Raw genomic sequence first — 14,487 nt, 5'->3', positions numbered from 1 at the left:
TGTAATGCAACCTAATCTGAACACTGTTAACAATAACTTCTCGAGCAATAACCACTGCCTATCACCACTGCCGTATACGAGGGCCAATTTGGAGCTCAAATTGCTGCTCATGAAATTATTTGCACGGACATAAAAGTGACATGCGCGAAAATACATTCACTTCGCAGGTTCTTGCTAGAAATACAGTAGCTGCACCTGATCTTTCATAAGAATCACCTTTGGCTCACCTGGGTCACATTAGCACCACGAAAATTTGCCAGACGTCATATCTGTAGACACCCTACATGAGGCACTTGCATCCTAGGATAAAGGCAGTAACTATTGCTCAGTGCACAGTACTGATAAGCACAGCAGCCATGGGGTACAAGTTTAGCTGAGAGATCACCATTCTCTCTCTCACTGTCCTCGGGTGATCTTCTACCCCCCCCCCCATGCCTCGACTACAGCTACCAGCTCCCTCCTTTTCTGGTTCTATTGAGTTGGTTGGCTTCCATTGGTTCCATTTTAGTTCTAGGGGGGGGGTCCCTTGTTTGTGGTCTGCATTTTCTGGTCCCTCGTTTCCAAGCATATTGGCTTGGTTTGTCTGCTAGGTTCTTCTGTTTGGTCAGCTGGTGGACTTCCCTCTGACTTACATTGTTTGGAGTGAATTTGATGGATTTTCAGAGGTTTTCCCTGGTTTCTGCTTTCTTCTGACTCTATTGTGTTAAAATATAGTTTTTGTACTGTGTGGTGAGGGAATGGAATTATCAGGAGAAAGTGCCAAACCATTACAACTATATAGCACTTGGAAGGGATCAGGATAAGGATTTGGGATGAGACGGGGGGGAAAGAATTCTGCCCAACCATTTGGATGGTCGCGGACTGAACGCTGACCTGCATGAAGCGAGACTGTCGCTCTACCGTAAAGCCCAAGTTGTTGGGCACTGTGTAGTGAGATAACAACAGAGATTCACCATGGAATTATCCTAGAAAACAGTGTTGAATGTAATGGCACTCCTCTTTCTGGTGGGTCTTCAGTGGCTTCCTGGACCCTTTTCTTTTTCAGGTCCATCAGTTTGACCTTTCTCGGCTCATAATTGAAGGGTTACACTGGCTGAGTCTTTTCCTCCAGATATGCCACCTGGAGGGAGGGGGGGAGTGGAACTAGCCATTAAACAACAGTGCTGTGAGAGCTCCTACGAATTAGCTCTTCTCGAGGTACTTTGCCTCCAGACAAAGGATGTGACTTGTCCTCCTTTGTTGATTGAGAAAGACAGTCTTTGACTTTGTGCTGCTACTTGTTCATCATTTGTATAATGAGCTGACTCTGCTCCTTTTAGTGTTATAGGCCTTGCACTGTAGCAGAGGGTACATATTGGGTCATTTACTTGAATCTTGGCGTCTGTGGCTACTTGTGCCATATCAGAGTGACCGAGGTCAAGGTTCGGTGTATGGCTCTAAAGAGCCTAGGCTCTTTACCCATGTGCCATGCACATCTGACTGTGGGGGTTGCAGTGGCTGTTGTTCCTTATCCCAGTGCTTACCGTTAAGACCGGCTCCCAAACTGGGAGCCGGTCGGCCGAGCGGACAGCACACTGGACTTGTGATCCTGTGGTCCCGGGTTCAATCCCGGGCGCCGGCGAGAAACAATGGGCAGAGTTTCTTTCACCCTATGCCCCTGTTACCTAGCAGTAAAATAGGTACCTGGGTGTTAGTCAGCTGTCACGGGCTGCTTCCTGGGGGTGGAGGCCTGGTCGAGGACAGGGCCGCGGGGACACTAAAGCCCCGAAATCATCTCAAGATAACCTCAAGATTACCTGTCAGTGACTGTGGGGGGAGTGAGATCTAGCTCTTTGTGCCCTGCCTCCTAACCATTCATATCTGGTGTGCTAATTACCCCTCTCAACATTAACATTTTCAACATATTTCTTTTTAAAGTTTTGGATGAAATTGGCTTCAAGAACCTCATCAGTGCATTGTACTTGCCTACCACCTGTACAGGGGAAGAAAAGCTTCCTTACACCTCAACTCAATTGCATGTCTGGCTTCCACTAATGTCATTTCTCCTACCTCTTTAATTTAAATAGGCTTCCTTCTTGTGTGTGGGTTTCTGTGGGGAGTCCCTACGGCTCCCTGGAGCTTATCAGGCTAATGTATGTTATATTAGACTGGGACATTAGCTATGGAGTACAGACCTACCAGGGACCAGTGCCAGAACCCGCCCCCTTCAGAGAGGCTTCAGGGAGCAATGGCCCTGGAAAAACCCCTTGTGGTTGGGGTTTTTCCTTATCTGCCATTGACTGGGGTTAGGCACCCAGAAAGGTAGGCATAGCAAAATAAACCCCACATAGTAAGAACTAAAATAAAAAACAAACAGAGGTAGAAACTCCCTACAATCCCAAGGAAACAAGCAAACATCACACATTACTGCCGCGCCGATTCTCCGCGCAGCCCTCCCCACCCCGAGAGGGGGAGGGGGGCCCCCAGACCTCACCACACCGGCTGGCTAGCACCTGTTCGTAAGCAAATGTCAACTGGGACAGACGCTTCTCTGGCCTCAATTTCCTGGGTGGTGTATGCCTTTGTGGTGTTCACTGCCGTGTGTTGTGTTGTGCGGTGGCCAGGTGTTCCTCATCAGTACCGGGGCTGCATGAGTTCAGGGGCTTCCTTCCCTAAGTGCCTTGTGAGTACTGCCCCTGCATGACGGTTATCTTCCCTTGGGCGTTCGGGAACCATTCCCGTAGAGGCTCTTGCTGCTCAGCTTTTGCCTCGACCTTGGGGCCAGTTGGGTCTTGGGGCCCTTGTTTGGCCTTGTAGGGACTGGTGTTGTGCTGGTTAAGGCGTCAAGGTGTTGCGCGGCCTGCCACCTATGCGGGGACCGGTTCCTGTTGCCTCTGGGGACGGTGTACTTCTGCCCTCTGTCCCGGTCTAATATAACATACATTAGCCCGATAAGCTCCAGGGAGTCTCTGGGGCTCGCCCAGAAAATGGCGTTTCATTACATTCAACGCTGTTTTTTTTTTATATCATTTCAGTTGGTTTAATATAACTTTCCTTGGTGTATGCTTTGGTGTTTTTAGACTCTGATAGCAATTCTTATTGCCAATGTCATGTGGTTTGCTGGGTTCAGGGGACTTTTTACCTGCAGATTTGTGCTGGTTTATGGTGCTTAATAACAGTTTTGACTGAGCTACCTCTTGTGCAGCCACCTATCAAGCTGCGGTTAATTTACACGACTCGGCTTATAGAATTTAGAAGTTCCTGTGTATATGTATGCAGGGTGTATAGTTTCTGATCTCCCTGCTGTTATACGGGAAGGTTAACAAGAATCTTATTTTAGACACGTACCAAATATCGGCCGTCTTCATCTGCTGCTTCTGCCTTGGCCATCTTTGGTCTTCTTCATTGCTTAAGGATTCTAAGTAGCTTTATGCTGCACATTTGCAAGCACTGACTGATGTTGGACTGGCAGAATGGTGAGTGTGGCTTCAAGGGCTGTTTACCCATGGATATAATGGGGATTTGGAGGTATGCAATCCTTAACTTGATTCCCATATCTCTGAGGGATGGCCTTCAGAATTGGGCATCCATTTGTTCCAGTGTTCCTGGATTCTGCCCAGTTTCTTTCCTCTGCTGAGACTTCAAGGGGTTTGAAGCTTAAAGTGCATTTTGTTCTTTTGCAGCCTTATTCTTCTTTTCTGGGAAAGAAAGAGTCGGCTAGCTTCCAGATGGGTCCTTTGGTTATTGATGCATGGTTTATCCAGCCTGGGGTGCATCATCTGTTGTGTCTGGTGGCGGCCTTTTGCCAATTTCTCCCAGTTCTGCTCCAGTTGATGAGTTTTGGGTTGATCTGGTTTCCTTAACACTATAGCACTCTTCGAACGCAACTTGTGTTTAATTTTTTTCTCTCAAGTCCAAGCATCGGACATGATATACATCCGATAAAAGAATATTTGTTTAAAATTCATTTATTATCCGATCGACTTCGGGATAGTTTCAAAATGAGTGCGTTTAGAGTGCGCACGGTTTGGTACTAAGATGAAAGATGTAACACAAAACTTGATGTCAGAACACTTAAAAGATTATACAGGCATACCTCAGAATAAGAGTTTAATCCGTTCCTGGAGACGCCTCGCCTTCCGAAAACTCGCATTCCGAAGTTAATTTCCCCATAAGAAATAAAGGGAAATGAATTAATCCGTTCCTGACTACCCCAAAAACCCCACATCAAACTAAATTTGTATACCTAATTTACCTAATTCATCTAAATAAACCTACAAAACTGTGTTCCAGTTATTACTTACCTTGCTGTCGAGTGCTGTAGGCGTATGGAAGATGGTGAGGAGGGGGGAGGAGGAGAGGAGTTACTGTTTGGAAGGGGAGTCCCCTTCCATAATCACATCACATAACCCCATGCCTTGTAACACTATGGATACCACTTCTCTTTCTAAATTTTTCAAACCAGCCCCTGCTTGCCTTAAACTCTTTCTTATCTGCATCACTCGTTGCAGGGGTATTCTTTAGAAGGTCTTCGTGCAACACCCTGGCTTTCTCACAAATAATGGCCTCCGAAACACTATCACCCCTCAACTCCTTGTCGTGTATCCAAATTAATAACAACTTTTCCACTTCTTCAAGTATTTGTGGTCTTTGTGCCGTTAATGTTCTTACTCCTTTTGCCACTTTAGCACCCATAATCTTATTTTTCTTCTTAAGTATAGTGCATATTGTTGATGTGGCTTTGTTGTACTGCCTACAAAGTTCAACAACACGTGTACCGTTCTCATGCTTCCGAATGATCTCTTGTTTCTCCTCTATTGTCATCCTCACATGAGCTTTCTGGCCTTTATCCTTACCACTGGCTTTCTTGGGACCCATGGTGAGATATATAATAACAAATTGTATAGACAAATCACCAAAAATCCAACAAAACACTGAAAATCCGCGAGAAGAATTGATGTGGGGGTAGTCACTGAGCGCGAGACAATAATAAACTGAGGGGCGGCGGGGCGGAGGGGCGACGAATGCGCTAGGTCGGCTGTACGCGTATCAACAAACTCGCGTCCAAACTCGCCTCCCGAAGTAACCCTCGCCTTCTGAGACAAATTTTTGGAGTAAATACACCTCGCCTTCCGAAAACCTCGCATACAGGGACAATCGCATTCCGAGGTACCACTGTAAATACGTTTTTGGTCAAAATTTTAAAATATTTGTTAAAATTCTATTTATTGTGCTATTATTATGGGACTTGTTTTAAAATGTGTGCCTTTAGATTGCCGTAGGGGAGGAGCCCCTACGGCTCCCCTACGGCTCCCCTACGGCTCCCCTACGGCTCCCCTACGGCTCCCCTACGGCTCCCCGAAGCTATCCAGGCTGATATGGATACCCTAACTATTTTGCATCAGTCGATGTGGGTGGAGTTCTAGGCCTACCGGGGACCACGAGCCAGAACCTGGCCCCCTCACAGAGACACGTGGAGCAATGACCTATAGAAATTCACATGTGATTTGGAGCATTCTATATCTGCCATCGACCGGGACAGGCACCCAGAAAGGTAAGCGCCACAAAACAAACCCCTATTCTGGTTAAAACAAAGAAAAGCGCCAAATGAGTGGACAGAACTCCCCAAAGAAAAAAGAGCAAACAAGCATGATGTCACATGAAATCAGAAAAATCTTTAAAGAATTCTGATAAAGAAAGAGATCTAGGGGTGGTTCTAGATAGAAAACTATCACCTGAGGACCACATAAAGAATATTATGCGAGGAGCCTATGCCACGCTTCTAACTTCGGAATTGCTTTTAAATACATGGATGGCGATATACTAAAGAAATTGTTCACGACTTTTGTTAGGCCAAAGCTAGAATATGAAGCGGTTGTGTGGTGCCCATATCTTAATTAATTAAGAAGCACATCAACAAACTGGAAAAGGTGCAAAGACATGCTACTAAGTGGCTCCCAGAACTGAAGGGCAAGAGCTACGAGGAGAGGTTAGAGGCATTAAATATGCCAAAACTAGAAGACAGAAGAAAAAGAGGTGACATGATCACTACATACAAAAATAGTAACAGGAATTGATAAAATCGATAGGGAAGATTTCCTGAGACCTAGAACTTTAAGAACAAGAGGTCATAGATTTAAACTAGCTAAACACAGATGCCGAAGAAATATAAGAAAATTCACTTTCGCAAACAGAGTGGTAGACGGTTGGAACAAGTGAGGGGAGAAGGTGGTGGAGGCCAAGACCGTCAGTAGTTTCAAAGCGTTATATGACAAAGAGTGCTGGGAAGACGGGACACCACGAGCGTAGCTCTCATCCTGTAACTACACTTAGGTAATTACGAGCCGTGCCACATGCCTGCACAGCTCTTCCCACGCCCCCCCCCCCCCACGGGACGGGGGGGGGGAAGGCGGGAGGGAGCCCAAACGCTCACGCCGGCGATCCACACTGCAGTTCCTTGGCTGATGAGATCGTTCATAGTCATGTGGCTCCAGCTGCAGTCCTCTCTGTGCTGTTATTGGTTTCAGTGCTGCTCTTATGGTGGCTTGTGGGCTGGGAGTAATTCTCAGGTACTCGGGCTGTATGTGCTTCCCCGAGTCCCTGTAAGTACCACCCCCGGGGCTTGGGGTTACCTTCCACAAGTCACTTTGGGCCTACCTCTGTTGGCCTTTTGCTGCTTGGCGTTTGGTCGCTCCAGGTGTGTGTGGAGGTGGGAGGGTTCCGCCCTTGTTAGCCTTGGGGTAAGTGGTAGTTATTGCACTGGTGGGGCGTAGGGTACTGCGTAGCTAGTTTTCACCTTTAACAGCGGCCGGCTCTGTTCTCTTCGGGTACGTTGTCCTCTCGCGAGGTTTTTCTTTTCTTTTTGTTATTGCCTGGTGAGGGGGGTCTTCCTTGTGTTCTTCCTCCCCCGTATATTAGGGTCGTTTGTGTGGTGGCGCCCCCTGCTTCGCCCTTATGAGTGGACACGTCCTGTGAGTTCATCTTTTAGCAGTTTGCTTGGTAGTTTGGGGCGCCAATTAGCAGTACCCTGCCTGGGATAACCCTTAGCAGACCCAATCTAGTGGCCCTGGGAAAACCCCACGGGGGTACTCAGGTCCAATGGAGGAGACCCCTACTCTCCCTCTCGCTTTGCGCGAGTTTGAGGGTTGCTCTGTCCCCTTATCTCAGGGCGACACTCATTATTTTTGCCTCCGTCATGCTGCCTGTTGGGTCGGTGACGCATTTGACCCAGAGTCCTGCGAGCTCTGTTGCTTGTTTCTGACTCAATTCACCCAATCTGATGATTTTCTTCGGGTGCAGGCAGCTCGCGCATTGCAGGATAGGTTTAGGTTATTGCAACGCGCTCGGGTTGTCGCTTCCCCAGACGCCCCGAGGCTGCTCCGCTTTGCCTAGAGGGACTCAGACTTGGAGGTGTTGGTCGCTTCGACCTTGGTTCCGTCCACGCCCGCTCGTTCTTCCCCTTCAGTGGTTCATTCGGTCCCCCCCCCCCCCCTCCTCCTTGCTTCTGGCTCTTAAGCATCTGAGGGCTTCGGGTTCGGGCAGGGTTTAGAGGCTTCTGAGACTCGGGCAGTTTCGGGGGTTGACCCGTCCGGGGTGGCGACGGAGGCATTCGAGCCTCCGGGACTCGCCCAGATAATGGCATTTCATTACATTCAATGCTTTGTTTTTTTTAAGCTTATGCATACAATGTTCCTCATTTAGTTGAAAACAAAGTAAGCATAATGGGTAACTTCAGAGATTTCTGTATTTTAGTAAAAGTGTTGCTAAAGCTTTCTGTGTGCATTAGGTATACACTGTCTCATACAAAAATTATAATCATATGTAAATAACTTGTTTTGAGAATAAGATCATCATAGTCATTTAATATTCTAGGAGGATGATATACAACATGAAGTAGGAGAAACTCCAGACAAGCAAGAAGGTAATGAAGACCCACTGGAGGGGCCAAGCTGGTTGTTCAGTGAGAGTGTAACAAACCGCTCGTCTTGCAGTGCAAAAGGACGAGGTAGAGGTGGACGACGAGGTAAACTAAAGACTAATGCTCGGTGTACCTCGTTGCAATCTAGAAATTCTGTTGTGGTTGAATCAAGTGACAGTGAAGAAGATAATGGTGTTTCAACTTTAAAGAACAGCAAAGTTACTTCATTCAAGAAACCATTAGAGATTGCTGATTTTGCTAAAGAAAATTCAACAAATAGCTTAGAACATAGTTACCTGGCTTCCCCAGCTACTATGTTTGCTAGATTGGAAGATTTAGAGGCTAAAGCAGGCCGTCAGTCAAAAAGATCTAAAGGGCGTTCACTTAGGGCAAACAGAGAGAGCATGGAGAGAGTACATGATGTTATCCCTGAGAAGCAGCTTAGAAGCTCGCCCCGAAGTAAAGAGCTTCTGCGAGGAATGAATAATTCTGCTGTGGCAAAAACTGACGAGTCTTTAAATCTTCATTTGGATGCAACTGTTGGCAGTAGTAGTAATACTGAGCCTTTAAATGATTCTCATCCTCAAGACACTGTTCATATGCCTCCTCCAATCCTCCCAGGGCCCACTAAGCAAGCAGAATTTTGGGTAAATGACAATGACCTAACATGTGTGCATAACATAAGCATGGATATGACAGAGCCTATTTCAAAAATCTTTGCTCAAGCTGCTGTTGAGGCATTAAAGGAAGAGAAAGGCAAGGAGGTACAGTTGGAGAGAAGATTCTTTAAGGCAGAATCAAATAAACAGCTTAAGGTTCAGCCAGAAGTGGCTGAAAAGACCCCATTTGATGTGTCACAGATGGATGCAACTCTTGTAAATATTCCTCCTTATTCCTCACAGAGGACTGTAGAAAAAGAAAATTTACCGCCACAATTTGAAAATCACAGTAATGCGGATGCAGCTTCAGTGATGTTCGTGAACCTGCGAAGAGTATCGGTTGTTCTTGAAGATGTACTGAAGAGTCCTCGAAGCACAGAAAAGTTCACGCCACAAGTGAACCTTGCCTTGTCTTCTGGCTCTGGAAGTTCTCGATGTTCCTCTAGCAGTAGAAGTCGAAATAAGCAACATCAGAAGTCCACAGCAGAAAGTCCAATGAAGAGTGAACCTGTAAGAAGAAAGATGTTGACATATTCTTTGCAGATAGAGGAAGATGATAAAGATTTAGAAGATAGCGATGATGAGGCATGGATACCTTCTGGCATCAGAAAGAGTAAAACATGCAAACGAAGGAATACAACCACTGGGAAGGTACAAGGGAGGAATTCTTCTGTTGGTAGAAAAAGATCTGCAACGGACATTGTTCCAGAGCGTTTAAAAAAAGTAGGCCGTAAAAAGAAGTATGTGAACAGTTCTGAATCTCCAAGAACAACGCCAGACATTAGCCTTGATGATAAAAATGGTGAGACTGTAGATCATGATAAAGAAGACAAACGTGGTGACAAAGCATTAAGAAATGTGATTGTGGATAAAACTGTAGACTCCGAGAGTACCACTCCAAATATTATGGCTGACTGCTATGTTAAAGTCCATCGAGCATCTTTGAAAAATATCAGAGACTCTGTTACTAATCCTGAAGAATCTCTTCTCCTAAAACTTGATGATAGTAATATTTCATTATCACCAATACTGCCTTCAAAATCCACAGAGGACCAGACAAAGAAAGCAGGAAAAAAACAGGCTACAGGTATTCAGGTGGATCAGTCTCCTATATCAGGTAGGTAGCTGAATATGGTGGTAGTAATATTCAATATTATCAACAACTACATAACAAACACATGGTATTCATATGTATTATAATACATAAGATTGTGCATTGAAAATCACCATAATGCGATGAAACAGTGAGTAAATGTTGAGGGTGTATGCTGGAATAGAACCCGTACCCCTGATCACGTCAGGTACACAGAATACCAACTGGACCATAATGGGCTAAAAGTATCTCAACCAGAAGTACTTCTTGATTTTGAGTTTGGAAAGCACTGCCTGGTGCTTTCAGGCACTTGAGGCGCCTGACAGCTGGGTGGACAGCGCTTTGGATTCGTAGTCCTGAGGTTCTGGATTCGATCCCCGGTGGAGGTGGAGACAAATGGGCAAAATGTTTCTTTCACCCTGATGCCCCTGTTACCTAGCAGTAAATAGGTACCTGGGAGTTTGACAGCTGCTACGAGCTGCTTCCTGGGGGTGGAGGCATGGTCCAGGATCGGGCCACGGGGATACTAAGCCCCGAAATCATCTCAAGATAACCTCAAGATAACCTGGTACCATAATGCAAGTTTTAAGAGATACCCGCCCATACTCAGATGTTGGCAGTAGTACTTCTGATCGAGATACTTTTGGCCCATCATGGTCCAGTCAATAGTGTGTGCGCTTGACATGGCCATGGTCTAGATTCTGTTGTACAGCCGCAATATTTATATGGCACATAAGATGGTATATTGAACTTCACTTCTTTTGTCTCAGTAATAATTTCTATACATTACACAGAGAAATCACATTGACATGATATATCGATGAACAAGTCCAACAGGAGCCTTGATGAGGGTTCGAACCTGTGCACTGAGTGTTCGCAGGCATGCTCTAGTCGACTGCACCCATTTTACGACATGGTAAAATAACTAGTTAAGTTGTACTCCAGGTTGCAATTCTTTTACCATGTCGTGGTGCAGTCGACTAGAGCGTGCCAGGGAACGAGGCGCATAGGTTCACACCCTGGTCGAGGCTCCTGTTGGATTTAATCAGAATACTCCAGATGTATTATAGTACAACAAACATACATTAGAGTTACATTTGTCATCTTGCTTCAGACAAGAGAGACTAAGTTAAATTTCCCAAAAAGTTGTCAAAACATAAAGCATGTATTTGTATTTTAAACTGCACAATTCCTAGTCACTTTTTAAACAGTCATTTCATGTAGGCTATTGAGAAGGCCTCTGCTTATTTATGTGGGGAGCCCCTTCGGCTCCCTGGAACTATCGGGCTAATTTACAATTCAGTAGACCAGGGCATTAGTCATAGGAGTTCAGCTTACCGGGGATCACGAGCCAGAACCTGGCCCCTTCAGAGAGGCACAGTGAGCAATGTCCCTGGAAAACGCCCCCTGTGGTTTGGGGTTTAACTTATTTGCCATCAACCAAAGTTAGGTACCCAGAAATGTAGGCATAACAAAACAGACCCCACATGGGTAAGAAAATTGCAACCAAAAATTGAACAGAGGCAGAACTCCCTCCAATCCCAAGGAAACAAGCAAATGTTACACCCCACCGCCGTGCCGCTCGTCCGTGTGAAACCCGAACCAGCGACCCAGCCATTCCAGTTCATCTGCTAATGCAGTCTTGGGTGGTCGTCATCTCTGGCCACAATTTCCTACACAGTGTTTTGCCTTAGTGGTGTCTTCTGCTGTCCGTGGTGTGGTGGGCAGGTGTACCTGAATTATATCAGAGTGCTGCATGCGCTTGGGGCAGCCTTTCCTAAGTGCTCTGTGAGTGCTACCTTTGTGTGTAAGGGTTATCATCCCTGATGCGTTCGGGACCCCATTTCCATAAGGGTTCTTGCTGCTCGGCATCTACCCTGCCCTTGGGGCCAGCTGAGGCTTCGTGGCCCTTGTTTGACCTTGGGTTAGGAGTGGTATTGTTGCTGGTTGGGGCATCAAGGTGCTGCACAGCCAGCTTATCTACGCAGCAGCTGGTTCCTGTTTTCTCTGGGGACGTTGTACTTTTGCATGGTTTTCTTTTCTTTTTGTTTGGTTTGCCTGGTGTGGCTATTGGACCACTTATAATAATTTGGTGGCCCTCCACTAGGCCCCCGTGATTGTACATGTCGCAGGGGTTTCAGTGTTTTGATCTTCCCCTTGTTAGCTTTGGTTCTGACCAGTTAGCAACACCTTGCCCGGGCTTCCTATAGCAGTCAGCCTATGAAAACCTGGAAAGCCTGGAAAACCCTGTCAAGTATCCGTGGACCTATGTATGTGTCTTCCGAGTCCCAGCTCGCCTCGTGCGAGTTTGAAGGTTGCTGTGTGCTGTGGGTTGCGGAGTTTCATGCTCTCCTCTGGCGCAGGGGCTTTTGCTCCTTTGATCCTGGTAGACGTTTTGTTTGTTTGCAGCTGTCTCCTCCTTTTCTGGGGAAGAATGAGATGGCAGGCTTCCTGTGGGGTATGTGGGTTATTGATGCTTGGTTGGTCAGGCCGGGGGTACATCATGTTTTGTGTCCGATAGTGGCTTTATGCCGTTACCTGCATGCTGTGGGCTCTGTGTCCAGAGATGCAGTGTTGGTTGATTCGGTATCCCTCATTCCTTGTTCCAGGGCATGGGTCTTTCAGGTCGTCCACAAGGTTGTTCAGTCTAGCCAGCCTGCAGTCTACCCTTGTGCCCGTGGTGTTTGGAAGTTAGTGGCTCTTACTGTTGTGTTTGGGAACATGTCTTGGGTTGACATTCAGGCACGGGGGTTTTTGGAGGTTGAACAGGGTCCTGGCTGCCCGTTATCTAGTTAATGTGCCGGGTGCTCAGCAGTCTTGTGTTGCTTTGGTTCAGCAGTTGCAGCCAGTTGTCTCGTCTTCATCATGAGTCACGCGGTGCGGCTGCCTTCCGAGTAACTCCCTACTTTACTGCTATTTGGATAATGTCACGTGAAACAGTATTGCAGCTATACTGGGGCAGATGTAAAGTGACTCTCACTCTTATCGAATAAAAAAAAATGCTGCTCTGGCCCTTGCGGTGTGAAAGTTGCAGGATTAAACAAGAAACAGATGAATAATTAACAAAATTTACCATAATCTTAAATACAGGTTCAGTATTAATAAACATAACAAAAAAGGTACTTGAGAACACTTGGAGATCATACGAGAAAATACAAAATATAAAATGTGCACAAAATGACGTTAATGCAAAAGACAGGTGAACTGAAGATATTTACAGTACAACACCACCACCAGCACACAGCGAATCAGGAAGCCAACGATGAGTGGAGGAAGCAGTGATGATTCCCAGAGCACCCAGAAGTGACTGGCTTCAGTCGAGAAAATCCGGAGTACAGTATATATACCCCTGTTGGTGACGTCACGTCCTATGGCAATGACGTCGGTAAGAAGAGACCGGCGGTACAATAGCTAGTTAATGGTCGCTAACAGCTCACCAGCAAGTGCACCTGGCGGGGGATCATGAGGCTTGTGGAGGGTGACGGGAGGGCCTACTCAGATGGATGTCTGGGTCAAACGTCTGGTTTTGCTCTCATAGAGATGGATTGTAGAGCAATGGGATGGAAGGTAGTAGGAAGAGGCAATTTCCACTGCTATATAGGAGAATTACGTAACAGTTGCTAGCTCCAGGGAGTCGACGGGTCTCCCCACAGAAAACCAGCATTGAATGTAATGAAACACCATTTTCTGGATTAGTTCCGGAGGCTCCCTGGCACCCTCCTTCCTTCCGGTCAGCTGCTTTTGTTTCCGTTTGTCAGTCTCCAAACTTGTGGTCTGGCAGCCGGCTCGGTGGGGCAGAGCCCTCCCCCCACCCCTCTCAGGAAAGAGGGGGAGTGCAAACGAGTAGTGCGCCGTATGATGACGCCTTGCTTGTTATTTTGTTTTCCTTGGGGGAGGGGATGGGGGGGGAGTTTCTAGGCTGTGTTCAGTCTCAGGTTGCAATTTTTCTACCAGGAGAGGTCTGTTTTGGGGCATCTACCTTTCTGGGTGCCCAACCCCGATCAATGGCAGACATGAATATACTCTCAAAGAGTGGAGTTTTCATTGGCTATTGCTCCCTTCGCCTCTCTGAAGGAACCAGGTTCTGGCTCGTGGTTCCCGGTAGGCATATGGACTCTATATGACTTAAGTCCCAGGCTAATGATGTTAATATCAGTCTGATAGCTCCAGGGAGCCTCTGGGACTCGCCCAGAAAATGGCATTTCATTACATTCAACGCTGGTTTTTCACCTCTGGCCTGTTCATGCTCCTCCTGAATTGTCCTGGTCATTAGTTCATGTTCTCACCTTGATATATTTCTCAAGACCTTGTTTTTGTTGGTTCTCATCTGTGGCTGTAGGGTTGGGGAGCTTCATGCTCTTTTCTGGAGATGGGGTTTTGACCTTTTGGCCCAGGTGGATGTTTTATTTGTCTGTGGTCGTCTCGGTTTTTGGCGAAGAATGAGTCAGCAGGCTTCTGTAGGGGGTTCTTTGGTGATTGATACTTGGTTGGTTTGGCTGGCATTGCATCATTTGTTTTGTCTAGTGGCAGTCATTTGCCACTATCTCCACGCCACCGATTCTGCCCCAATGAATACTTGATGGGTTGATCCTGTCTCCATGGTCTCCTGTTCTAAGGTTCTGCAGTCTACTCTCATGCCCATGATGTTTGCAAATATGCTGCAATGGTGGAAGTGGTCTCTTTACATGTCCTGGGCTGATATTTGGGCCCGAGGGTTTTGGCAGTCTAACAGGGTCTTGGCAGCCTGGTATTTGGTCAGTGTCCCTGGGCCCAGTTGTTTCTTGGTTGCTTTGCGCCATGTCTCCTGTCTTACTGTCTCTCCTTCACCTTAGTACATT

The 14,487-nt window shown here is 46.6% G+C and overlaps 1 protein-coding gene across 4 annotated transcripts in view; it reads left to right on the top strand.

Annotated features, from left to right (window-relative positions):
• LOC123756181 (ELKS/Rab6-interacting/CAST family member 1) overlaps positions 1 to 14,487 on the top strand; it is a 101,205-nt gene that overhangs the window by 70,474 nt on the left and 16,244 nt on the right. For all 4 annotated transcript variants that reach the window (XM_069336531.1, XM_069336532.1, XM_069336530.1 and 1 more), the window contains one exon: positions 7,852 to 9,673. In XM_069336531.1, the coding sequence (XP_069192632.1) occupies positions 7,852 to 9,673 (1,822 nt within the window). The remainder of the gene's footprint in view (positions 1 to 7,851; positions 9,674 to 14,487) is intronic.

This window comes from Procambarus clarkii, chromosome 36 (assembly GCF_040958095.1).
Source record: "Procambarus clarkii isolate CNS0578487 chromosome 36, FALCON_Pclarkii_2.0, whole genome shotgun sequence".
NCBI lineage: Eukaryota > Metazoa > Arthropoda > Malacostraca > Decapoda > Cambaridae > Procambarus > Procambarus clarkii.
The sequence above is the reverse complement of the archived record's forward strand: the minus strand, read 5'-3'. Positions and strand labels throughout refer to the sequence as shown.